Raw genomic sequence first — 27,974 nt, 5'->3', positions numbered from 1 at the left:
CCCGGAGCTGTTGGGCGAAGACGAAGGGCCGAGCGGACTCTTCGGGGGCCAGGGTCCAGAACTGCTGGTGATGTTGTTCCGGGGTCTGGCCGACCCGCTGGAGAATCGCCCGCCTCAGGTCTTTATAGACCAGGAGATTCTGGATTGGCAGTTGGTGGGCGGCTACCTGCGCCTCTCTGGGCAGCAGCGGCAGGAGCCGCATTGGCCAGTCCGCCTTGATCCACGAGATCCACGAAGGCCCCCGGATCATCTTGAGGCCCCATCTTGGTTAGTGGTACGGCGGCCGCCGAGTCGGTGGTGCGGGAGGGGATGGCCCGAATCTCCCGGTACATCCAGCTCCGGAACTGCTCGTGGTCTTCATGCTGGGCCTGGAGGAGCGCCTCGAACCTCTTGTTCTGCTCCTCCCTTACGGCCCGCAGATCTTGGTGAGTTTCCTGATGAAGACCGGCGAGCGATTGTACCAGGTCCGCAAGTGGGGTTCTTGACGGGGTCTCCATAACGGCGGCGGTGTTCTTCTTCCCTCCCGGGTTTCGGCACCAGTGTAACGAGGTTTGTGGCTCTTAACTCTCTTGTGGGGAAGGAAGAAGGCAGGGTCGGTATGACTGGGACTAGAAACTTTATTTTCACAATGCAACTGGTAAACATAAATACGCACGAGGGCGTAAAACTCCATCTCTTCAAAACTCTCACAGCTCAGAAACTCTCTTTCATCTCGTCTCAGGCTCAGGCTGTGTGTCTAGTTACTGCAATTAGACACAGGTGTTATTCATTTGCACTTGACCTACTTACTCCCCGCTCTGCCCGTACCTTCTCTCCTGCTACAGACCTCGCGAAACCACGCCCCCTCCGCCACAGTACAGTTTTTATTATTGTTGTTGTTATGACATGTAGGCGATATAATTTGACTGGTAGTTTTATATGAATGTGCTGGTATCTCTGACTGGTAGGTGTTGGTCATCTATCAGACGCACGTCTTCTGGAGGTCAGACTCTTTCCATTGGAAATGACTGTGGAAGAAAAGCCATTGTTGAGCACGAGTTTCTCCATGCACTGGGATTCTCCCACCAGCACACAAGATATGACAGAGATGATTATGTGACCATAAACTATGGAAACATCACCAAAGGTTGCCATATCATTTTATTATTAATTTGCTTTACATAGCGAGTGTCATTATTACTAAAGAGCGCTTAGAGAAAATAAGCCATTCCTTCTGAAGCAATCACATTAATAACTGCTATTGTCTTTATTTTCAGGGTATGAGAGTTCTCTCAGTAAATCTAGTGGGAACGTGTCCGTCACTCAAGGCACCTCATATGATTATTACTCTGTAATGCATTTTGATAAAAACGCCTTCAGCAACGGTAATGGATCTACGATTATTACCAAGAGTCCTGAGTTCCAGGATGTGATCGGACAACTAATGGAAATGAGTGAATCTGATGTGACTGAGCTCAACAAACTCTATAAATGCAGTGAGTATTTGACCGCTTTCATTTGAGGCTTTAATGTTTTGTGTCTTTTTATTTTGTGGTTGTTGAATTATGGTGAGCAGGAGGGGACATGTTCGGTTTGTGGCATTTTGATAATATGTCACCTCCCTGCTTAGAATGTGAACGGAGTGAACGCTGGCTCTGTCACTGCTCACAGATAACTTTTAACCTTTAACATTTTAACCGGGAACTTTTAAGCTCTTCTACTGTTGGTCTGTGCAACTGTTCTAAACTCTCAAGTGAAAGTCTGAACCTTAATCTCTCTGCACCATCGATGATTGTAGATAATCATAGTACCTTAGCTTCGAATCCTTTACCTAGTTTGTTCACCTGATGGCCTATGTCACCTGGCTCCTTATCTACAATGTGGGCTGGTAGGCTTTCTATCTGGATCGCTCTCGCCAGATCTTTCCTGATGTTCCTCCATCAACCTGTGACAGGTCTCCTCCAGTACTCAGCTGCTGAACGCCCTTTGGCTCCGTTTTCACTTGCTCAAGCCTCCGCCGGCAATTCTTCTCCATCCGGACATTATTTTCCTGCCTCATCGGAGATACGTCCATCATGGATTTTATTGGATGAGCCAATAAAATCCTTCTGGTCCTCCACGTAATACCAACCGGGTTGCTGACCACACTGTGTTAGCCAGCTTTGCTAGTTCGGCTAACGGCACTGTAAAGGTGCCAATGCGAGAAAAGTAAAAGATGCGAGAGCATCCTGGTCCACGTTTACTTACTAAACATCTGCTCACTGACAGGCTTATCCAGGATCTTCTCATTGTAAGTTTGACTTTCTTTGCTTGACTGAGATATGGCATCAACCTAATGACTTTTCCCAACTCAACAAGTTCACACCCCCTGGGTTTGTTTACACCTGTCAACCTCATGGCTCTGGATCTGGTGAAGGTGTCGCGATAATTCACTGCAAGAAGTGGAAAATCCTACCGGTATCTGCTCCTTCTTTTAACTTGTTTGAATCAACTTTGTATCAACTTTCTGTACCAGTTCTTGCCATTGTTGAAACTGTTTACCACACCAATAAAGCAAACAATAACTTAATGATTTTAGAGCTCTACTTACCCACCAAGCGACACTATCCCCTAATGTAATATTGCTGGGGGGGACACCGGCCAGCAAAGCATTACAGTGAAAATACAAAGATGTTAATTAGCTTTTCAGCCACAGCTAGTGACAGCATGGGATGCATTTTGGAAATATTTCTTAGATGAAAAAAAGATGTCTTGACAGTGCTCTGAACATGAGGATCAATTGTTAGGGTACTATCAAATAGTACTCCCAAATTTTTTAATTTTGTTTGAAACTGAAGTGTAGAAACCTCTACGCTTAAAGCTGGAGACTCAGCCTTACGTAGCTGGTGGGGCGAACCAACGAGCAATACTTCTGTCTTGTCACTATTCAGAAATAGAATACCTCAGAGATACATGAAAGATAGGACACAGCCACATTATTTTTTTATTTATTTGTTTATTTAGCAGGGACAATGCATACAGACATAGCTACAATACAAGTACTGCAAATGATGCGCAGCATATAGAGTTTATAGCTAGTGCTAATTCTCAACTCCTGTCCCTGGTTGGGCTTTTCCAAACAATTTCAAAACCATATACATATGTCATATATATAAATACAAGTATAAAACAGAGAGAGAGAGAGAGAGAGAGAGAGAGAGAGAGAGAGAGAGAGAGAGACAGAGAGAGAGAGAGAGAGAGAGAGAGAGAGATTTAAAAATGGTTACAGTTTTGGTTTGTCTTCAGCCATAACTTAAGCCTAGATGTGAACTTTTTGAAGTCAGATATTATCTTAATGTCCAGTGGTAATGAATTCCATAGCTAACAGCTCTTGAGAGAAAAAGCTGACTGAGCAAAGCTTGTCCTGCAGTATGGTATTACGCAGTTATAGCTATTAACATCAGGTTTTGAATGTATATAAACATCTGCATAAAAGTGAAAGCTGAGACAAAGTGATCTTAAAAGTTGACTCAGAGGATACATTTACATGGATAGAACCTTGAGGAACACCAGATTGTACTACACCAATAGCAAATCTACAACCACCTATAGCAACAAACTGCTTTCTATCAGAAAAATAGGACTTAAACCAGCTTAGTGCAGTGTCAGACACAACAAAACAGATCCTAACCAAACAAGTAAAACATTATGATTGACAGTGTCAATAGCTGCACTAAGATCAAGCAGAATTAAAATAGAGAGACAGCCAGAATCAGAAGCCACTAACAGATCATTAGTGACCTTAACTAATGCAGTTTCAGTGCTATGACATTTCCGAAATCCCGATTAAAGGGGCTCATAAAGATTATTTGCGTGTAATTGAGTAGCGAAAATCCTCTCTAAAATTTTGGCGAGAAAGGGGACATTGGAAATGGGACGAAAATTATTTAAATTGTCAATGTTTGTGTCCTTTTTTGTGTCCTATATTACATATAAAAACACGTTTTACTCACATAAGTGTGTTGCACCATTCCTGTCGGATCCAAATCCAGCATCGACCGGAGATTTGTTTACAAATGATTCCGCAGTGAAATGAAGTGAACTTGTCTTCCCCACGTGAAGACAAGTTATTTTTACTTCATTAAAAATAAAGTTCAACCACACATTCCTTATATTAGGATCCAAAGGAACCTTATGCAGCGATTGTGTTCTTCCACAACCAGGAATAGCACAATATCTTGCTATCTTATTATTGTTGTTGACCAGCTAGCACAAGCCCTCCATGAGTTGGTGGGTGGGGCTACTGGATTAGATGCGCTGTATAGCCGGTGTTTCGTCGCGCAATGACGTAAGTATGGCGCACGAGTGGGCCTGGTGTCTATAAAAGCTTTTCTTTGACTAACAAGGACGTTTTCAGATCTAAAACTTAAAGGATATTCTTATATTACCATGACCTTTTATATAATTAAAGCCACAGTGCATATTTCTTGATCAAATTGACCTGATTAACATGAAATATAATAAATTTCACCATAAATTCATGCAATGCAGTGTTCCGTGTTTCACAATCACCCCATGACATCCAGCGCTGTAAAATAAATAATAAAATACACGAAAACACATCACTGCCAGAAGATTTTGCCCAAAATGTCAAGGTCTGTTTAAACTAAGAGTATCTTAACTTTAATGTTACATTTATCAAGTGAGCAACACATTTGAATGTTTACTTCGTGGCCGGCTTTGACCGTCCGAAAATGGCTGATGGCTAACATATAGCGACCCATAGAACAGTCGTTAATGAGGCATCTAATAATAATAATATTAATATATTTTATTTATAACGCACTTTTCATTCCGAAGAATCTCAAAAAGCAACAAAGGGAAAAAATTAGAAAAGTAAAAATATAGAATACTACAAAGAATCAACCGACACAGAAAATGGAACAGAAACAGAGCTGATGGTGAACAGAAACAGAGCTGATGATGAACAGAAACAGAGCTGATGGTGGAAGTCTCCCACTCCATGTTTTACATTTCTCCCAGCGCTAGACTGGTGCCACATTCCAAATTCGGCAGTGTCCTGATGACGTCATCGAGGCATGACAGGTGAAGACCAGATGATGGGTCTTCATGAGATGATGGGGATCACCGCAGCACCATGCAGGAGGCAGACAAAGTTTTTAGTACACTTCTGTGGACACACCGGGGTCGGCGCAGAAGTCCAAGCCGCTCCACGGCCGCAGTGCAAGACGGAACAGCGGCACAGCCGAGAAGCGGAACACCCCAACATCATACCGGACGCTGATGACGCTGGCCCACAGTGCAAACTTCAGCCACCATGTGTCAGGGTCTAGAAAGAGACTGAAAGATCCAAATGCGATAACTCATTTATTGACAGAACTGCACGAAGTACATAAAGTCCGAAGACCACTGAAACTCAGAACGGGCAGGCAGGATACAGGACAGTCAGGCAGGTCCAGAGAACGGTGAAGGCGGTGAGCTGGTCAGGGGCTCGTGACGCAGGGGAAGCAGTGGGCAGAAGTGCCGCGGGAATCCTGGAATCCGGAACAGAGACGATCTCCCGGGAGAGAACAGCACACACCAGGGACCACAGAGCCTGCAACGATCTGACAATGTGTGCAGTCAGTGCCACGTATATGAAGGGAGCGGTGATGAGTGCAGCAGGTGATAGTGCTCAGGCAATAATCAGAAACCACGCCCCCAACACAACCACACAACACACAGTGAGTGAGACGACGGATTGATGAACCGTGACAGTACCCCTCCCCCTAGGAGCCCCTCCTGGAGTTCCCAGGAGGACCTACCTGTCGATTGTAATCATCGATAAGGGAGTGATCCAGTATGTCCCTAGCAGGAACCCAACTCCTCTCCTCCGGACCGTAACCTTCCCAGTCCACCAAGTACTGGAATCCGCGTCCCCTCCGTCTCGAGTCCAGGATACGATTTACCGTATAGGTTGGTTCCCCATCTACGAGACGCGGCGGGGGAGGAACCGGGGCTGGCGGATTAATGTGGGAGTAAAACACAGGCTTTAATTTGGAAACATGAAACACAGGGTGTATCCTCCCGTACGCAGGAGGTAGTTTGAGGCGTACTGTCACCGGAGTAAGAATTTTGTTGACAGGAAACGGGCCAATAAATTTGGGGGCCAGTTTATTACTCACGGAGCGGAGAGGAATGTTTCTGGATGAAAGCCACACTTTTTGACCCACGACGTAGACGGGAGGCTTAGACCGGTGGCGATCGGCTTGGGCCTTGGTGCGCGCACGCACCTGGAGCAGAGTCTCGCGGGCTCTACTCCATGTGCGGCGACACCTCTGGACGAATGCGTGGGCGGAGGGGACCGCGACTTCGGATTCCAGACTGGGAAAGAGTGGTGGCTGGTACCCTAGGCTACACTCAAATGGCGAGAGGCCCGTACCCGACACTGGTAACGAATTATGGGCGTACTCAATCCAAGAGATTTGCTGGCTCCAGGACGAAGGATTCTTGGAGGCTAAACATCGCAACCCTCTCTCAAGATCTTGGTTGGCCCGCTCAGTCTGACTATTACTCTAGGGGTGAAACCCTGAAGACAGACTAACCGTCGCCCCCAGTAATTTACAGAATTCGCGCCAAAATTTCGAAATAAATTGGGGCCCCCTGTCGGAAACCACGTCCATCGGAAGGCCATGTAAACGAAAGACGTGGTCAACGACAGCTACCGCTGTCTCCTTGGCCGAAGGTAACTTGACTAAAGGAATAAAATGAACCATTTTCGAGAACCGGTCCACGACGGTTAAAACAACCGTCTTGCCCTGTGAGGGCGGGAGGGCGGTGATGAAATCTAGTGCGATGTGGGACCAGGGTCTCGAAGGAACTGACAGTGGTTGGAGTAACCTATCGGGAGGGCGATTAGAAGTCTTACCAATGGCGCAGACTGAACAGGCCAAAACAAACTCCCGGATGTCGCGAGCCATGCGAGGCCACCAGAATCGTTGCTTGACCAAAAATTTAGTTCTATTTACCCCTGGATGGCAAGCTACATTGGAACAATGACCCCATCGTATGACGTCGGACCGAACTCCCTCTGGCATAAATAACCGACTCGGTGGCCCGCCGGGCGGAGGCGTTACCCCTTCTAGGGCCGACTTGACCCTCGACTCGACCTCCCATATGAGTGTGGAGACAACCAGTCTCTCAGGTAAAATGCACTCGGGAGTAGACGGGCGTTCGGAGCGGTCAAAAACGTGCGACAAAGCATCGGGTTTGATGTTTTTGGAACCCGGGCGGTACGATAGAGAAAAATTGAAGCGTCCGAAAAAAAGGGCCCACCGAGCCTGCCTAGAGTTGAGTCTTTTAGCAGATCTGATGTACTCTAGATTCTTATGATCGGTCCATACGATAAAAGGTACCCCTGACCCCTCTAACCAATGACGCCATTCTTCCAATGCAAGTTTGACTGCCAACAATTCTCTGTTACCAATGTCGTAATTGCGTTCGGCTGGGGATAAACGATGAGAAAAAAACGCGCACGGGTGCATCTTGTCATCCGAGGAAGAGCGCTGGGAAAGAACTGCACCTACCCCCGTCTCTGATGCGTCAACCTCCACCACGAACTGTCTAGATGGATCAGGGGTCACCAGAATGAGAGCCGAAACAAAGCGGCTCTTGAGTTTGGAAAATGCAGCCTCGGCTGCACCAGACCACCTGAAGACAGTTCTGGAGGAGGTCAACGCTGTCAGAGGCGTGGCTAGTTGGCTGAAGTTGCGAATAAAACGCCGATAGAAATTGGCGAATCCCAGAAACCTCTGCAGGGCCTTACGAGAATCTGGACTTGGCCAATCTATCACAGCCTTAACTTTGTCAGGATCCATGCGCAGTCCCTCGAATGAGACGATATAACCCAGGAAAGGAACAGACTGTGCATGGAACGCGCATTTCTCCGCCTTGACCAAAAGCCCATTCTCTAGCAACCTCTGAAGCACTAGTCTGACGTGTCGGACATGTTCCTGGAGAGACGAAGAAAAAATCAATATGTCATCCAGGTAGACATACAGAAACTGATCGACCATGTCTCCCAACACGTCATTGACTAGTGCCTGGAAGACTGCGGGGGAGTTGGAAAGCCCGAAGGGCATAACCAAATATTCAAAATGGCCCCTAGGGGTATTAAACGCCGTCTTCCACTCATCCCCCTCTCTTATGCGCACCAAATGATAAGCATTACGTAAGTCCAATTTCGTGAATACGGATGCTCCCTGTAACCTCTCGAAGGCTGAAGACATCAACGGCAAAGGATAAGTATTCTTTACCGTGATGTTGTTCAACCCCCGGTAATCAATACAAGGTCGCAGAGAACCATCCTTCTTACTCACGAAAAAGAACCCCGCCCCCGCTGGAGAAGAAGAGGGGCGGATGAACTCGGAAGCTAGAGAATCAGAAATATATTTCTCCATGGCCTCCCTCTCAGGTAAAGAAAGAGAGTATAACTTGCCTTTGGGCGGAGACTTGCCTGGCAGTAAGTCTATAGCACAGTCATAGGGACGGTGGGGAGGGAGAGAAGCAGCCCGGGACTTACTGAACACCTCCTTCAGGTCGAGGTACTCCGCAGGCACGTTAGATAAATCCGCCGTCTCCTCCTGAAACACAGAACGAGACACAGACGAACGAGCAGAAACAAGACAAGAGGCATGGCACTGATTACTCTAACCAATAACTGAATTGTGTCCCCAGTCAACCCTGGGATTGTGTTTCAGCAACCAGGGATGACCGAGGACAATGGGGATGAGGGGGGAGTCCGTGATGAAGAATTTGATAGTGTGATTGCCCGATATGACCAGAGTGAGGGTGTCAGTGGTGTGTGTGATGGTGGGAAGAGTCTGTCCGTTAAGGGCGTGCACAGCAATGGGGTTGGGGAGGGGGGTGAGAGGGATCTGGAGCTGTGAAGCGAGGTGGCGGTCCAAAAAGTTACCCTCTGCCCCGGAGTCCACCAGCGCCTGGCAGTGATGAGATCCATTGGCCCACTGCAACCTACCCGGAAGGAGAGTCGCGGACGAGGATTTCCCCAACGCAGCTCCACCCGACAGTAACCCCCGTTCTACTGTCGGGCTCGCTCTTTTAACGGACACTGGTTGAGGAAATGCCCCGCCGCGCCACAATAAAGACACAAACCTCCCGTCTTCCGGCGTTCTCTCTCCTCCCGGGAAAGCCGAGCTCTCCCCACCTGCATGGGCTCGTGATCGATGGGTGGGCTGACCGTGTCGTGGGCCAGAAACTCCCGGTACTCTGGTAATCTCCTTGTCTGAAAACGTTGGTCACGGTACTCTAGGCGTGAATCCACTCGCACAGCCAACTCCATGAGTCCGTTAAGATCAGTGGGTAGTTCCAGTGTGAAGATCTCCCGTTGGACACGGTCAGCCAGCCCATGCAGGAAATGATCCCACTGCGCCTCCTCATTCCATTTGCACTCTGCCGTTAAAGTCCGGAACTCGATGATGTAATCGGAGACGGGTCGATTGCCCTGGCGAAGCTCCGTCAGCTTTTGGGCTGCCTCACGGCCCACTATGGCGCGATCAAAGACCCGTCTCATCTCCTCCGAGAGTGCTTGGAACGAGGAGCAGCATGTGTGTTGGTTCTCCCAAACCGCCGTTCCCCACAGCGCAGCACGGCCCGCCAGCAGATTGAGAACCAATGCCACTCTGGAATTCTCCGTGGCGAATGTCATGGGCTGTAATGAGAAAAACAGTGAGCATCTGGTTAAAAAGGATCTACACAGATTAGGCTCGCCTGCGTAGCGTTCCGGCGTAGGGATGCGGGGCTCGTGCTGGCCGCCGATGTTGACTGGGTTCTGGGGAACCGGCGGTGGGGCTGGCGCAGCGGGTTGTCTGAGTTGTTGTAGCTGGTTGGAGAGCTCGGACACCTGCGCCACGAGAGCCTGTACCGCCTGGGTGGTAGCTGTCACCTGTTCATCCTGGCGATCCATCCTCTGATTACTGTTAGCGAGATACTCCTGCAGTCCTGCAACTCTCGCTGGATCCATTTGTGGTCAGATCCTTCTGTCAGGGTCTAGAAAGAGACTGAAAGATCCAAATGCGATAACTCATTTATTGACAGAACTGCACGAAGCACATAAAGTCCGAAGACCACTGAAACTCAGAACGGGCAGGCAGGATACAGGACAGTCAGGCAGGTCCAGAGAACGGTGAAGGCGGTGAGCTGGTCAGGGGCTCGTGACGCAGGGGAAGCAGTGGGCAGAAGTGCCGCGGGAATCCTGGAATCCGGAACAGAGACGATCTCCCGGGAGAGAACAGCACACACCAGGGACCACCGAGCCTGCAACGATCTGACAATGTGTGCAGTCAGTGCCACATATATGAAGGGAGCGGTGATGAGTGCAGCAGGTGATAGTGCTCAGGCAATAATCAGAAACCACGCCCCCAACACAACCACACAACACACAGTGAGTGAGACGACGGATTGATGAACCGTGACACCATGCAGCTCAAACCCGAGAGAGACCACCAGTGAGCAGCCGATTCCCAGAAGAGAGAGCAGCCGCAGCGAGCAACATCAAATGTCCTTCAAACCAAAACCAACCGTAGCAATTCAAACATAAACAGAGAAGCAGTGGAAAACGGCGAACGATGAACAACGTCCTCTCAGTGGCTGCCAGCAATCAGCAACAGCCCCAATTGTAGCTCTGACTGTTAGACTGGTCACAAACATAACAAAATAAAATCTAAATCTAATAGTACAGTAACATGATTTGTGGGCGGAGAAGTGGCGAACAGACAAAGCCAGCGTCCTCTCCCCAACGTTGCCTCAAAACAACATTCTTAGTCTACATATACATATCTATGGTATTTCATGTTACACTTTAGCAACTGAGTAACATTTTATTTATTCAGCTGGTTATTTATTTTATTTTTGTTAAAACAATAACCAATTATCAATTATATATAAATGGAAAGCAAATAAAAATGGTCTTCTCCCCCTTTTTTCTAATCCAATTTTTTTTTGTGATCCATTACACCACTAATTTGCACTAATTAAAATCCCAAATTACCTCCTCCTGGCAACCGATTCTGGTTTACTCACAATTTTCATCCTCCTCTATCTGAGTGCAGCCTTCGATACTATCTCTCATACTATCCTCCTCAATAGATTAATTTCCATTGGTATTTCACATACACCCCTTGACTGGTTTAAATCTTACCTCTCAGGCCGCTGTCAGTTCATCCAAATCCAATCCTGAAGTTCCCACCTGTCCTCCATTACCACTGGTGTACCCCAGGGCTCTGTCCTTGGGCCCCTTCCCTTCATCATCTACCTCCATCTAATATCTTCCGCAAATACAACATCCACTTCCATTGTTAAGTGGATGACACCTAGCTCTACCTCTCCAGCAAACCCAATTCCTTCCTTCCACACTCCTCCCTTCCTGACTGCCTCACCGAGCTCAAATTCTGGTTCTCCTCCAACTTCCTCAGTTTTTCCCTACCCATTGACCACTCCTCTGTCTCCCCCTCCCACCAGGTTAAGAGTCTGGGTATCATCCTCGACAGCACATCTTTTCAATCCCAAGTCAATAACATCATCCGGTCTGCATTTCCCTCATTGAGGGAACACACGCTGCATCGGAACACTGCGGGAACGCCTCTGCATGATGGCGTCATGAAGCACTCATGAAATCCGTACAAATAGTGTTACAATACGTCATAGGTGGGTGACGTCATTGACCAGGAAACTATAAAGCACCCCCGGACCAAACAGCGTTAGCTTCTGTCTTCACAAGCGCTCTATGTGAAACATTGTCTATTTGATGTATGTTTGGCTCTCTGAGAAAAAATAAAGTATGGCGAAAAAGCAACAGTTTAAACAGTGTGTTACTCCTTGCCCTCACTATATCAAGGGTGGGGATACACACAAACTGTGTGTAATGTGCTTGGGATTGGAGGGGATTGGGACAGGAGGGCTCATGAGAGGTCAGTTTGGTTGCTCCCTTCCGGTGCGCCTCTTCAGGACACCGAGCTGGCCACTCAGAAAAATCTAGAGGCCATCCTCGAGAGGTTGGTTCCCTTAGTAGATTTTCTGGCAGCGTGGGAACTTCGAATTCAGTTTGGGTCACAACTGCCCAGGTTTAACGGGGTAGTTCCTACAGTGGTTACCTCCGAGCAGGCTCTGGTAATGGAGCAGGAAGTGCAGACTCTTCTGTGAAAAGAGGCCATAGAAAAAAAGGCCATTTCTTCTAGCTATTTCATCCCTTAAGAGAATCGGGATTTGCTGGCTCTGTCGGTGTCTCCCTCTTGTCTTGAGTTCGCACCTGGTATAGTGAAAGCTTTTTTATTCCAGAGGGAAGGTTATGTACCAAAGGTCGCCACTAATGTGGCGGGCCCTGTAATGCTGCAGGCTTTTCTCTGCCTCCTTTCCAGAACTCAGACTGGAAGAGATTAAATCTGCTTTGCCCTGTAAGGGCTTTGGATGCATATGTCCAAAGAGCTGCCCTGTGGCGCAAGTCTGATCAGTTGTTTGTGTGTTTTGGGTCCCTGAGTAAAGGGAAGTCCGCATCTAAGCAGACACTGAGTAAGTGGATAGTCGAGGCTTTTGTATCTCTTTTGCATACAAGTTGGCCGGTCAGCCATCACCGCTAAAAGTCCGAGCCAACTCCCTCGATAAGGGAACGTCTCAGTTTACGCATGTAACCATGGTTCCCTGAGAGGGAACGAGATTCTGCGTCGCTTTGCCATACTCCCGGCATGCCTTTGACCGATTTGTTCAACTTTTTTAGAAGCTAATGCTGTTTGGTCCGGGGGTGCTTTATAGTTTCCTGGTCAATGACGTCACCTGCCTATGACTTATCGTCACACTATTGGACAGAATTCACGAGTGCTTCAATCACGCAGTCACGCAGAGGCGTTCCCGCAGCGTTCCAACGCAGCGTCTCGTTCCCTCTCAGGGAACCATGGTTAAATACGTAACCTGAGACAATTTACACTTACGCAATATTAATTGCCTCAGCCCCTCCCTTTCTCCACATTCACTGCTCTTCTTGTACACAGCCTTGTCACCTCTCGCATCGACTACTGTAACAGTCTTCTTTTTGGTCTACCTAACAAATACCTCTATAAACTTCAACTGGTCCAGAACTCTGCAGCTCAAATTATCTCCAGAACCCCCTCTATTCACCATATCACCCCTGTTTTGCACCAACTCCACTGGCTCTTGGTTAGACTCCGCATATAATTCAAAATCCTCCTGTTTACGTTCAAGACCATCCACAATCTTTCCCCTCCTTATCTGCCCCAACTCCTCCACATTTTATTCATCATAGCCTTTTAAATCCATTCACTGTTTGTTTATTTTTATATTCAATATTTACCTAATTATCTTTCTGTATATTATGTTGCTTAAAGTATATATCTTATAAATACTGTAAATGCAGATAATGCCAGTGAAGTTTTGACTTTATGACTATTTCTGTGGGCACACAGTAGTTTTACAGGAATTTAACATATTAGATGATGTTACCTCGACAAAATGATCTAGCGGCCCCAATTTATTATCACGTTTCCACAAGTTGATATGATGTTTCTACTAATTCATATATTTTGGCCACGGCAAAACTAAGTGAACCAAACAGCTCCCACTCACCGTACTAAATACCTCACCCGGATCATTTTAATGGACTGATGTAGTCTCTGTGTGTGTTTGTGTGCACTGCAGATTCCTCCGTCTCTTTCCTTGACCACTGTAGTTTTGATGATGAATCTCTGTGTCAGATGAGTGTGTGTTCTGCTGCTGATTATGGCTGGAAGAGAGTGAACTCAGTGAAGGGCATCAATGTGACCGACCACACGTACTTGGGCAGAAAGCAGAACGGTCAGATCTATTACAGTCAGTCAGTAGAAATGCTCCACTTCCATCCACAGCTGCTACACACCTGTTTTCATGCCCGTTTCAGGCTCGTCTTTGTTCATGCACTTCAGCACTGAGGGCAGAAACCAGGGGGACGCAGCCAGATTGGAGAGCAAGACACTGACCCCTACAAGAGACTGCAAAGTCCAGTGCCTGCAGTTCTACTACTATCACAGCGGGCATCAGTCTGACCAGCTCAACATCTGGATACGAGAGTACCAGAATGAAGCAGACACCACAGGAACTCTCAGACTTATGGATCAGATCACAGGTCTGTCTCTTCTTCACACACTCATATAGGCCTGTATCTCAGTGTTACTGACCGCTTAATTTCTTGCAGAAACCCCTGGGAATTACTGGAAGCTGCATCATGTGCCACTGAACGCCAATAAATCTTTCCAAGTTGTGTTTGAAGGCCGTAAAGGAGCAGGAAACTCCAGTGGAGGCTTCTCACTGGATGATATCAATGTTTCAGAGACCGAGTGTCCCTTCATATGGCAGATAAGAGACATTGAGAAGAAAATGAACAGTGGGTTGTACTCTTTAGCGAGTCCACTGTATTACTCCAGTGATGGTTATTGCTTTAGGGCTGAGTTATATTTTAAAACGAATGAACTTAACATGTTAGTTTATTTGGAATCTGGTGCAAATGATGATCAGCTGCAGTGGCCTTGTCCATGGAGACAAATAACCGTCCAGATCCTTGACCAGAATCCACACATACAGAAGCGCATGTCCTTTGAGCAAAGCATCACCACCGACCCTAATCTGACTGGTTTTGGTTAGATCCTTAATGCAATCTGATATTATTATCATCATTATTCTTATTTTTTTATATGCAACATTTCACTTAGATGAGAATCAAAGTTATTATCTGTAGCTTTCAGGTTTTTTTAAAAAGCCATGTTTTCTTCTAACAGATGACAGCTATTACTGGGGAAATCCTAAATTCAATAGTGAAATTGGTGGAGTTGCCTCTTTAAAGTTCCTCCGAAAAGCAGATCTCACTAGAAGAGAGTTTATCAAGGGCGGAGACCTCATCATTCTCATCACCATGCAAGGTAGGATTTGAGCTCAGAGAACAGGTTTATCTGCTGTATTAAGAGCAAACTGGGCCTTATTAGAATGATATGGCCAAAACACAAAACACAATTCATAAATGCAAAATAAAAGCATAAATATTTCCCCACATGCTTACACAAATGCATCTTACCTAAATAAATGTATAATATCAATAATTTTGAACAATCAGCACCTCATTACAATTTCTACAAAATAACATTATGATTTATAACGTTAGCACAAAATACAGCTAGCGGTTAACTTGCTGTCTTATTCACCAAACGGCAACCCTGTTTATTGAGATCATCTTTAATGTTATACATAAGTGTTAAAGGAGAACTCAGGGGAATTTTTAAGTTAATCTTGATCATTATACCTTTGTGAGTACAGTCTATAGAGAGGGGGGAAAAAAACGGATTGGTGCTTGCAACATGGAGCTGTTACAGTTAATGCCCAGAGATCCCACTCAGCTAAAACTCCTAAATAGTGTTTTAGACGACTAGCTGTAGTCTCACGCTGAAGTCCTGTGGGAACTCAGTTGTAGCTTGAAAAAGGTACACTAGCTGTGTCCCAAAGTGAAGGGTGCGCACTTCCAAGGCCATGCACTTCGAAGGCCAGACCAGGCCACGCCTTCAAAGTGCACGAAGTGCACGAAGGGCGAACCGAGGGACAGGGTTGCCAGGTCTGAATAATAAAACCCCTCCAATTGTTATTCAAAAGTATCGGAATCACAGACAGAATGGGCCAAAATATCCCAAAATGCGGGACGCGGGCAGTAGAAATATTGCTTAAGTAAAGACAACTTAACCTGTGGACTATAGGCTACAAACACCCCAAAGCAACAGTAGCCTAAATGCAACCCCATTCCAGACTTGGCAACAATGAACCAAAGCGTCGTTAATGGACTAGCAGATTCTGACAACTGACAGCGGACGTTCGTGAGGAGATTTTAAAAAGAGAAATGGAGCATATACTACTACTTATATATATATATATATATATATATATATATATATATATATATTACAGAGTGCAAGCATACGCAAGAAGCTATATATATATATATATATATATATATATATATACTTTTTTTGAGCTTTCTATTGGGTTTTGACATGCTTCAAAGCCTGCGACGATGGGCTAGACCATAAGCATGTAAATCTGTAGCCGGTTAAATATTGTCAAATTGCAAATATTAGTTAATAGTTTATTTCTTATGTTAAATGTAACTGTTACAATATATTTTAAACATTTAGCCTATATACGTCCAAGTTTTTTTTTTTTTTTAAGTAGGCCTACTTATTTTTACTCATCATCTCAGATGCATTTTTTATGGCATGCCATGCAGCCGTCGACCGATTCGGCCCCGCAGAGCTGCGGACAGTGGAAATATGCACTCATCCCAGAAGATGATGTCCCGCTCAGGCCTTACCAGAGTCTCTATTGTGCATTATTCCCCATCCCAGTCCAGCTCCAGCTTCTCCCGCTCAGCGCAATGAAAGTGTTGAAAAGTGTTTTCTTCTGGTTTGGCTGATAATAAAAATTTGTTGTTTCTAATGTTAAACTTAAGTTATTTTATTGGTCTATAAATAGGCTGTAGTTGTAAAAAGCCTACGTAGGCTAATAGACCAATTTATTTTCATTTACACATTTTAAATTACATGACAAGAAAATATATGTATAAATATAAATGTGTTTAATGTAGCTACAAATTATAACGTGCATTACAAAAATAAACAATAGCTAGGCTATAGAAAAAACACTTCTCTTTAATTTAGCCTACGTTTGAAGTTAACGAAAATGAACAATAGACAGCAGTTCATTTAATTTACAAATAACTTGCATAACAAATAATAAGCTAGCCAGTTAAAATGTTCTGTGTCGGCCACGCATTCAGTCTTTGGAGGATCGATGTTTCGTTGACCGTCGTCAGTGAACATTCATTCATATATATATATATATATATATATATATATATATATATATATATATATATATATATATATATATATAAACTTTATTTTAGCATCTAAGTCAGCAGTTTTCGTTTGTTTGTATTTTTTCTTATAATTCTGAGTGACAGATGTCACATTTGATTTAGCCTATTTTTCTGTGATATTTGTTTTAGTTACGGTGTTGACATAGGCTACAGCTAGGCTGTAAGAAAAATAAATGATTGCACGGACAATTCCTATCCAGTGTCTCTCTTTCTGTAAGGGAAATTTAAAAGATAGATTCTGGAAACAAAATCTAAATTTAGCTGGATCAGTCGGGTCGGGAATAAAATAATTTATTGCGGGTGAGCATGGAGTGAATTTTGCGCGAGCGGAATGGTGCGGTGCGGAATAGCGGGAGCAGGACGAAAATACAGCGCCGCGCAGATTATATTTTGAAGGCTATTTAAAGAAAGTGTATGGGAAAAAAAGAAACAGCGAAAAGGGTGATAATGGACTGATTCCTCTTCTTGAGATAATGGTTGAGAAATAAATAGCATTTAAAAATTGGGGAAATTAAAGTTCATCTTGCTCAGGGCAGGGAACTGGGAACTGTGTGAATGCACTAACGTTGGACGTTTTATTTACTTCTAGCGCTTGCGCTGTTGTGTTCAATAGTACCCAGGCTACACTTGAGTTACCGACTGCTACCGTCTTTAACTGGAATCTGATCGAGTGCCGCGGGAATGCGGACCAGTCAAATCCTGTAGTCACCAGTGTGCTATGAATTCTGGGATAGGGAAGGCTGCGAAGTTATATGAAGGTCCCATCTGCTGTACCCTTCCTTTGCCTGAGAACCGAAGGGCGCATTTTGAAGTCGCTCATAAATTGCGGCAGCCTTCGTCGCACCGCTGTGACGCAATCGCACTTCAAATGCGGCCTTCAGAGGTGCAGCTCTCCCTTTGGGACAGCCTACGTAGTGCCGCTGTGACGTAATCGCACTTCAAATGCGGCCTTCAGAGGGTGCAGCCTTCACATTGGGACAGTCTTCGTAGTGCAGGTATGACGTAATCGCACTTCAAATGTGGCCTTCAGAGGGTGCAGCCTTCACATTGGGACAGTCTTCGTAGTGCAGGTATGACGTAATCGCACTTCAAATGCGGCCTTCGAAGTGCGTGCACTTCACTTTGGGACACAGCTATAGTTCAAGATGGGAGGAGTGTAGTGTGTGTGAAGAGTGATGATCAGCTCACAAGTGAAGATGAAATGGTTTGCGTTTGTGCCGTTCCGAAATGTGGCAACAGAATGCGAAAATACAAGAATTTACATTTTCATCGTCTTCCTTTTCATGACCTTGAGATTCTGCCGTTGTGGCTAGTTGTACTTCAACTTGATGTGCAAACTCCCATAAAAGTACTACGCAATAAAGATTACCGTATTTGCAGCGAACATATTGCAATGGAATATTAACAAGAATCAAAAGCCAGTCACGTCTTCTCTGTTTTATTTGTGGGCACATACATGCACTAAACAACATCTGTTTGGGCACTTAGTTTGGCATACAGAATAACATTTCTATTAATTTCTCTCTGAATTATGCTGATTTGAAGAGCTGGATGACATTGAGAATGATCTCTTGTCTGTTAATGTCCTGCTGCACGTCACTTATGATCTCATTCGCTGTAGAGCTGTCAATCATCTTACGTGACTCGACGTGACAATAATCCAGCCCCATTTGGTCACATGCTGTTCTGCACACTTCCTCATTCATCTCTCTGCTGTTAACATGGGCAACTCCTGAAACACGGAGCTATTAAACGCACGATTACGATGGCATATGATTTGTGCATGTGATTTGCATGTGATTTGGTGTATTTTCATATGTATAAAGAATGTTTCTAGTAACATGCTAACCAGGTGTAGCAAATAACTCCATATAAAATGCTAAATAAAACATTTCAACATCATTGAACATCACTGAATCCCACTCTATGCCGCGATCGGAAGTAAATACAAACATTCGCTGGCTGTTTAAAGGGAGTTTGGAGTTAAAGTTTAATATTAATCTTTTATTTTATGTTCTGTAGCTTGATGCTAACTGTAGCTCTAATGCACATGTCACGCCAGGAGCTATATTTTATTTCACATAAGGTACCAACAGCATGCTTTTGTTTTTGTCTGTTGCCCAAAAGACTTCAGATAGTAGGTTTTAATGTATATAGGAATGAATGTGGGATTGATGGCCAAACCAGAATGCCTGAATAGGTTATAATGCTTGAATAGAAACAAAATAATTACTATTTCAATCAATCTATTAACTTTATTTATATAACACTTTTACAATGACGATTGTTTCAAAAGATTAATGAGGATTAAGTCATTCATGACAGACGTGTGAAACGTTCATTGAGTGAAAACATAGACTGTGAATTGAGCAGTTGAAAGTCTAGTTAGTTGACTGCAAGTATGTATTTTACAGGCCAATAACATAATGATTAGCATCTTCTCTTAGCCTTTGCCAAACACTCTCATGACATGCCATATAATATGCTTCATAAAATGCATGGTTTTAGAGATTTCATCCTGAGATTTAAAATGAGGCCACACTTGTGGCTTCACATTAGTTGTGGTTTTAAGTTGTTATACTAGAGTCACATAATATTGTTATACATTTAAAAATATATTTTTAAGGTCCCATGGTATGGATTTTTTAAACACAAAAGTTTATAAACACAAGTGAACTTTGCAACATTTTTTCTCTCACAAAATGCTTTCACCACAGCTAACAGCAAACGCGACATCGACATGAATACAGTAAGAGCTTCAGTTGTGCAGCCTAAGGTCATTTATCGACGGGAGTAACAGTATTAAACGAATTAGAAAGAAAGTGTGTGTGAACTTGAATGATGAGCTACACATCAGAACTCACTGATCCCAGATCAGGCATTAATGAACACTGTTACTCACTGTCTGTGGTGGTGCTGTTGAATCCGTATGGTAAAGCCTGTGCTGATAAACTGAATTCATTCTCTACTGATTCTCTGGGCAAAGCAGAGGAAGGGGCGGTAACCTTTCCTGCTATGACGTCATAACAGGAGAATTCAAGATCAGCTCGTCGTCTAAACTCTCGATTTTTCGAAGGCAGAGAAAGACAGCCAAAACTCGGTTTACACCCATCTAAATTTCTAGCACTTGGGGACAATATTCAGGCAAGGGGAACTCATATTAATGTTGAAAAACCTCATCAAATAAAAATGTGATGCCATGGGACCTTTAATATTAATAATTTTTGTGTTAATGTTTGATATATCTTCATATTTAAAACAGTCTGAGTTATTCTGAGTCTAGAATTATAGACTCTTAAGTGTTGGCTTTCTAGATATAACTTATGTGTCTACTTGCGAGCTCCAGCCCTTTTATTTGGGGTATGTCAAAATGCCCCACTTGCCAAAATGAAGGGTGACAGGAAAGGGGTTAAACTATGGCTAAGTGGCTAAACGAATCTCGTTGTCTTGTAAGGGCCCTGTTCATGTTGGACAGACATTTTAATTGCATTTTGTGTCTGTAGAGAGGCACAAAGACACTCTTTACGTTTATGTCCTCAAAGCTGCCGTTTTAGCTGATTGGGAGCTCTGGGCGTTAACTGGAACAGCTCCGTGTTGGAAGCACCAATCCGGATAGTTTAAAAAAAAATATATATATATATATATATATATATAGACTGTATTCACAAAGGTATAACAATCAAGATTAACTTAAAATTCCCCAGAGTTCTCCTTTAGGGGTCCAGATATTTCGTTTAATAACAACAATTATGTAATGTGTTCTGTTGTTGTTATCAGTATTAATATCAGGTTCACAGTAACTTTTGATCAGGCATTAAAAACAGCCACCACCACCTGAAGGAGATTTCTAACATAATCATCGTTCATAAATGTGTGTTCAAGAACTTGATATATCCATATTTGTGTAAAGATCATAAATGATGATTGGTCAGGAATGATATTCCCCTTGTGTCTGATCTTGATGAATGTTGTACCGATCCAGATATCTCAGCGCTGCTCCAGAAAGGCTCTCTACCCTGCCCTAAAGCAATGGTGAAGAACTTCAACATTTCTACTGACACCAGTGGCCAGCAGAGACCATGTCCTGCAAGGTAAATATCCTTTAACCTCTGGTGTACATGTAACTAAGGCACACTATAATTAAGAGATACTGTAGGAGAGAAACATGTGATACTGTGTGGATTTAATCGGGGAGCTTGAGCTGCTACAAGGTGAATATGACAATAGGGGTGTAAGAAAATATCGATACACGTGAATATCGCGATATTATGTTTGGCGATATTGTATCGATTCTCAAAAACGCTGTATCGATATTTATATATTTATTTATTTACATCCAAGATTCGTGGCTTTGTGTTCGGTTTAAACCACAGACTGTATAACACCCAACCGCTAGATGGCAGTGTTATCTCAGAACGTAACTGACGCGGAGCCAGAGAAGCGCAAGGTAAAAGTGCGCATCACTAGTGTTTACATTAGCAGACCCAGCTCTGAAGACGATAGAATTATTCCGCTCCTGCAGTATACAGAGCTGAAGTGTGGACTCATGTTGGCTTCAGCTATAAAGAAGCCACTAAGGAAATCGACAAGAATCATTTTGTTTGCAAAATAGGCCAAGTTATAATCTAATACTCGGGAAACACATTGAAACAGAGAGCTCGCTTAACATCCTGATGTCACCCGCGCTGCTGAGAAGCGTTTCGATAGAATGTACTGCACGTTTTCCTCTCAGTAACAAAATAAACACACTCCAAAACTGACAGCGGTGGCAGGAGAACGAAAGATAATAGCGATGTGGATATGGATGCACCAGCTCTGCAGCTCAGTAACGTTACTTGAAACAGCACTTTATACAATAGACTGCTTTCTGGAAAACAGCTTTAGGGTCCGATCACACAGAACGCGTTTTTCAGGTTCGAAAACGCGAGGCACACTGCACTCCCTTTTTTGGTCGGCGTTTTCTCATTCAAAAATGAGCAGTGCGCTTTAATGTTTCTAGGCAACCCCCGAATCACCTGTACTGTCAGTCAAATCAATGTAACGGTCAACACAACGGAAGGTCCGCCGCTTCATTCATTCGATTGGACAACAGAACATAAGCGCGATGATGTTGCGCGCTTTTCCGCTCAGAGTGGACTTTTTTTCAACTTCATGCGCTCGGAGCGCTCCTTCAGAAACGCGAGGCGCCCAGGGCGCATAAGCAGCGCGCATAACGCTCTCTGCCAACCGAAATCCATTCAAAAAAGGCTTCTCGCTGCAAAAACGCGTTCTGTGTGATCGGGGCTACTGTGTTAAATATAAAACAAACAGTCATTCAGTCATGAAATGGACTGCACTTTCTGTTGTTAAATAGCCACTGCTATACTGTGAACCTTTAAAACATATACACAAAGAATCCTGCAGTCACTTTACATTTCCCTTAATTTAGATTGCACATTGCATATGATTAGTGTTATAAATGATACTGTATTAATTAAATAAAATACTTTGTCTCGTGTTTTAGGCTTATGGTTGTGTTCTTTATTCTTTTAAATTATAAAAAACAAAAACACACAAAAAGAAATATCGCAATATATTGCCTCTCTTACAATATCGCAATACATTGCAATATATTGCCTCTCTTACAATATCGCAATATATTGCAATATATCGTATTGTAACCCCTGTATCGTGATACGTATTGTATCGCCAGATTCTTGGCAATACACAGCCCTATATGACAATCATAATTCAGTTATTAATCTGACTCCATTGAAGCTGTTATCTCTTAAGCTCATATTCTTTAAAGTTAAAAGCCTCTCTTAGAAATGATAGGAAAACTTTGGATATAACCTGAATGCGTATACGGAAACAAAAGTAACAGAGTTCAGTACATGGACATCCCATACTGTGAGTCTCAAACACCTTCATCATAAATATTACTGAAAGCCAACATTAGTTTTTCATTGCTTCCACTGATCATCTAAATCTGCTATATTTCATCTCAAAAGGTCTCAGTCTGTTTTGTGATCTCTTTCTTATCAAACTAAACCTACTGTGACTTATAACAGTTTCTGAGGAATCAGTCCCCAAAAAATAACCAGACAGGAAACAAGCAGTTATGTCCGGAAGTGAGGAAACGTCTGCTGGGATCCGTACAGTTCTCTCTCCACCCAGACATAGGCCATGATGATTCGGTACCTCCGTTCTCTTAACTCGGCTGAATACTAGTTATACTAGTTACATGTGATTTTTATAGTAAGTTTATGATAAATCATGAGCGAGCTGAATTTGGTAAGTAGTTAATAGTGAATTAATCATGAAGTCATGACACAATGACGCATTAACAAACTATGAGTTGATGTTAGTGTATGGTTAGTTAATAATGAATTAATCATGATGTGCCCCCTCAAGTGAAGTCATGACACTATGATGCACTAACAATTCATTAAGTACAAAATGAATTAACATATACACAAAGAAACCTTATTCCTTTTCACCCCTGGTACAAAAAAAATATATATATATATATATATATACGTAGGCTAGTTATTTTATTTATATAATTAAACTTATATGGACTTAAAATAAAGCCCAAACATACCTGTAAAGACACACACAAGGCACGTTTACATGTGAAGCAGAGCACATCCACCGGCTAATGCTAATCGAATCATATACATTTAAACAATTAAAAAATACAGTTAATTACTGTACACACCTCCAGAAATATCCCAATAAAACAATCATACAAACATCTCTTAAATTATTATTTCGGTTTACCAAAGCAGTCGACACTATTATTTGATAAAATGCCAGCATTGCTGAAGGAACACAACTAACACGCTAGGAGCACCGAGAGCGCCACTAATGAATGTCCCACCAGAAACAAACCCTACATACTGTAGTTCCGGGAAGAAAAAAGACTAAATGTAATTGAACTATAAAAATCAGAAACGGTTTATATGTCAAATGAAAATTATTAGTGGTAGTTATTAGTCTATTTTCCACGTTTGATTAGACAAATCTGTGAAATTGATGGCTAAATAATCATGTTATTTGTCACAAAGCTGCAGATGGCAGATTTTAATACAGTTTACAGTTTAAATTATGACAGTATTAAATCACATGTTTAATTAAAAGTCAGAGTACTTCTTATTTATTTTAAGGAACCTGTTTAATTTAGTTTACCCATACATGTTAATTAATGCATTAATTACCAAACATGTACTAACATGTAATTAATGCTGCTGTATTCATGCATGAATCATTATAACTCATGTCTTAGTTCATGATAGCTCCTCATTTGTTCATGATTAGTTCATATCTTAACTAATCATGAGTTCATGTTGAATTAACTATTAATTCATGTATTAATACATGCTTATTCATGTCCTGTTATTGTAAAGTGTTACCAAAAACACAACGGGAAAAAAAAGTGCTTCTCAACATAACGCCAACCATGACGCAAGCGTTGGGGAACATTTATATGCACATCCCCAACATTTGCATCTGTCCAAACATGTTCATTGTCAGGCGGATATGACTGCAGATAAACAAGCAACACTCGAGGATAGCAAAAACGGCAGCTCTAATGGGCACACATGTCATGATCCAGGCTGTGCAGGAGACGTGAGGACTTTTCAACAGTCATGGTTGAGGTTTATTATAATCCGATACCACAACAATTTAATTCAAGATCGTTCGTTTGTTCGGCCCATTTCAAGCAAGCTTCGCTCAGCGTCTTAAACTGAAAAAAAGTGGCAATTACAACTGTATTCCTGCAATCAGTAAATAGCGATTTATCCACTTATTGACTGTTTAAACAATTTCTGATTAAACTGAAAGTTTCTTAGAGAGACAGGATTGTCTAGATAACGCAAGATTCTAGTACAGTAACAATAGGAAACACCAATTACCATACCAAACTAAACAGTGTGTCTAATGACAAAGGGGAATATTATTTTACAAAATACAACCGTAGATACCATATAAGTTAAAACAATAGTCATTTGACAAAGCAATTGATTTTGTAAAAACATATATATTTATATTTTTGATAACTTCAGTATGGTGTTTTTGCATGCTTGTATTTCAGAGTACATCACAGTCACTGCGTAGCCTACATTGTGACTAATGTTATATAATCATGCAATATCACTGACGAAAAAAGACGAGTCTAAAATCACTGGTTTTGCTTTTGTCTGAGGGAATGAAGAGTGTTATTGTGGTTGCCAGATTTCAGTCATTTAAATCCCCCAATCAGAGCTTTTCTTCTGATTTTCTCAAGGGGGGGGGGGGGTCGAATTCAGACTATATTATTTTCTTCTATATAGTATAAATGCAGAAGTTATTGGGTTATTAAGAAAGCTGAGGTTCTTATCTTTCAAATGATACCGTATATGTCTAGTTTTGTGGTGCACGAGTTATAGATTTTTCAAAAAGATTATGATGATGAAATTTTGGACCCAAGGGTGGGTCCAAGGGGGGGTGCAGAGCTGAAGTGGTTAAATACTATTTGTCAATTATCCCCCAATATTTTAAATCTGTATTTTACTATTTTTGTTAGTTGACCCAAAAATGAAATGTCTGTCATTAACTCCTCTCCGAGAGCGTATGCAAGTGTATGCACACTATACTGTCCATGTCCAGAAAGGGAATAAAAACATCATCACAGTAGTCCATATGAGACATCAGTGGGTTAATTAGAGTCTCTTGAAGCATCCAAAATACATTTGGGTCCAAAAATAACAATTCCGCGTTTGTTTTAAAACCTCAAATAAAGATTAAAATGGTCATGAATAAGCGTACGAATATAATGAATATAAAATATGAAAATAAAATATCTTAAACTGTGTGTGAAGATGAGCGGAGGTCTTACAGGTGTGGAACGACATTAGGGGGAGGAGTTAATGACAGACATTTCATTTTTGGGGTGAAACTGAGCAACACTGATGCATATAATTCTCAATCACTCCTCAAATGTTTTATCATTGAGTCTGCACCGTTCTGGTCTAAAGATCTTTTCTGCAACACTAAAGATTCTCTCAACAGGTGCAAAAGAATCTGCTTGTGCGAGATGGACATGTATATGATAATTTTTTTTTTTTAAATTCTTGAATTTCAATTCTACTTCCTTTAATTCAAATTCGAATTGTAATTCTACATCCTGTTTTGACATCAATTCAAATTCAAGAATTGAAATTTAGGAGTCATTCATAATTGTGCACAAGCCTGATGTAAATATACATATACAAGTATCTAGTCTGCTTGCTCATGAGTATTGCAGGTTATAACTGCTTACTTATTTTTAGGTTTTGCATTTAAGTAAATACTGAGACACGATCACATGATTGTTAAATGGGAAATTTAGGAAAGTTACTAACTAACATTCTAATATGTTAATGACACTTGTATAAACACACAGAAGTGAATATTAATGAATCCAAGCAAATACTGAAACAATGTTTTCCCTTATATGTACAGTAGGCTATTTATCAATCAAGATGGATATCAGATTATGGCATCAAACACTGGACAGAAGGCGTTCAAAGACAAACTGATGCATCTAATGATAAAAACCTGACACTATTTTTGTGTTTCTTAGAGCCACACCTCAGCCGAACTCAACAACTAGAACACCAACTACAGCAACAACTACAATAACAACTACTACAACACCAACTACAACACCAACTACAACACCAACTACAACAACAACTAGAACGCCAACTACAACACCAACTACAACAACAACTAGAACGCCAACTACAACACCAACTACAACAACAACTACAACACCAACTACAACAACAACTACAACAACAACTAGAACGCCAACTACAACACCAACTAGCACTAGAGCTACACCAGGACCCACAGAGCGGTGAGACTACACCGTTATTTTAAACAGTAACATCCCAACATTACAGAGCAGTGTTTTATGACAAGAACAGAATCTGTTATGGCATTGATACGATGAACAGGAGTTTCACATCATAACTGTAAACAGAGCTGTGTAATCATACTCGTTTCCCAATACACTTTGATAATCTAAAAATAGACCAAAAATTTGAAAAATATCCTCAAACGTAACTATGGGAACAGTTAGAAATACATGTGAAAGAAGACGAAAACTATCTGGATTAAGCCCAAAACACAAGAAAACAATCATTTTGCTGAACAGTAGGGGTTTAACGGTACATGTGTTCGGTAAAAAAATGTTTACAGTTCCGCTATTAACTAGTTGCTTATTAGCATGCATGTTACTAGGATATTGGTCGTATATTAGTGCATACTGTATAAAGCACATATTAATTAGGGATGCACCGAAATAAAAATTCTTGGCCAAAACCGAAAACGAGGAAACCAAGGCCGAAAACCGAAACACCGAAAGAAATTATGGCAATTATTAATAATTATTAGCAATTGTAACCATTGCATTTATTGCTATGACTGTAAATTTACTAAAAATCAAGGCATTGCCATTGCATAAATTAATAATAAAGTTTCAAATAATAAATACAAATTATGCATACATTTATTTAGCACATTGCAACAATGCACAGTATAAAATAAAATTCAAACTAAAATGTTTAACTTGACCTCACTCATGTGTAGCCTACATTAAATAATATACAAGCCTACTAGCCTGCAGAAAGGTACAGACATTTAATAAAGTAATCAAATGTAAAATAACTGCATATTTAACTGTTTAAATTAAAGATTAATTCTTATTAAAGATACAAAAGCTATTCAATCAAGAACAGTGAGTGATGTCCTTATCTTTTGTTTGACAGGAAACAGATTAAAGGCTACTGCCCCTTTAAGACCTAATCAACGGATATGTGTCGTCTTTCTCGACTGCATAAAGTTCTCTTAAGGCATATTCAGACTATGTCTGCTTTTATACTCATCAAGATGGACATGTTGACATACTTTTTGTGTGAGTTTGTCTGTTTAAGCGCAAGACTTTAAAGAGAACTCAATATTAGCGTGCTGTGAGACGAGTGCACGCTTTTGGATGACTGGTCATATTCACCCATACGGCAGCACTCGC

The 27,974-nt window shown here is 42.3% G+C and overlaps 1 protein-coding gene across 1 annotated transcript; it reads left to right on the top strand.

The window, feature by feature from the left end:
• Nucleotides 1-359: 359 nt before the first annotated feature.
• LOC137049940 (meprin A subunit beta-like) lies at nucleotides 360-26,694 on the top strand (the record flags this gene model as incomplete). Its single annotated transcript, XM_067428684.1, has 9 exons — nucleotides 360-472; nucleotides 948-1,126; nucleotides 1,257-1,475; nucleotides 13,684-13,839; nucleotides 13,922-14,146; nucleotides 14,216-14,656; nucleotides 14,796-14,936; nucleotides 20,919-21,027; nucleotides 26,523-26,694. Coding segments are annotated over exons 1-9 (1,755 nt in total), but the record flags the coding sequence as incomplete, so codon positions are not given.
• Nucleotides 26,695-27,974: the final 1,280 nt, after the last annotated feature.

The sequence above is a fragment of the Pseudorasbora parva genome, chromosome 20, assembly GCF_024679245.1.
Source record: "Pseudorasbora parva isolate DD20220531a chromosome 20, ASM2467924v1, whole genome shotgun sequence".
Taxonomy (NCBI): domain Eukaryota; kingdom Metazoa; phylum Chordata; class Actinopteri; order Cypriniformes; family Gobionidae; genus Pseudorasbora; species Pseudorasbora parva.
This window is presented reverse-complemented; position numbering and strand designations above follow the sequence as displayed.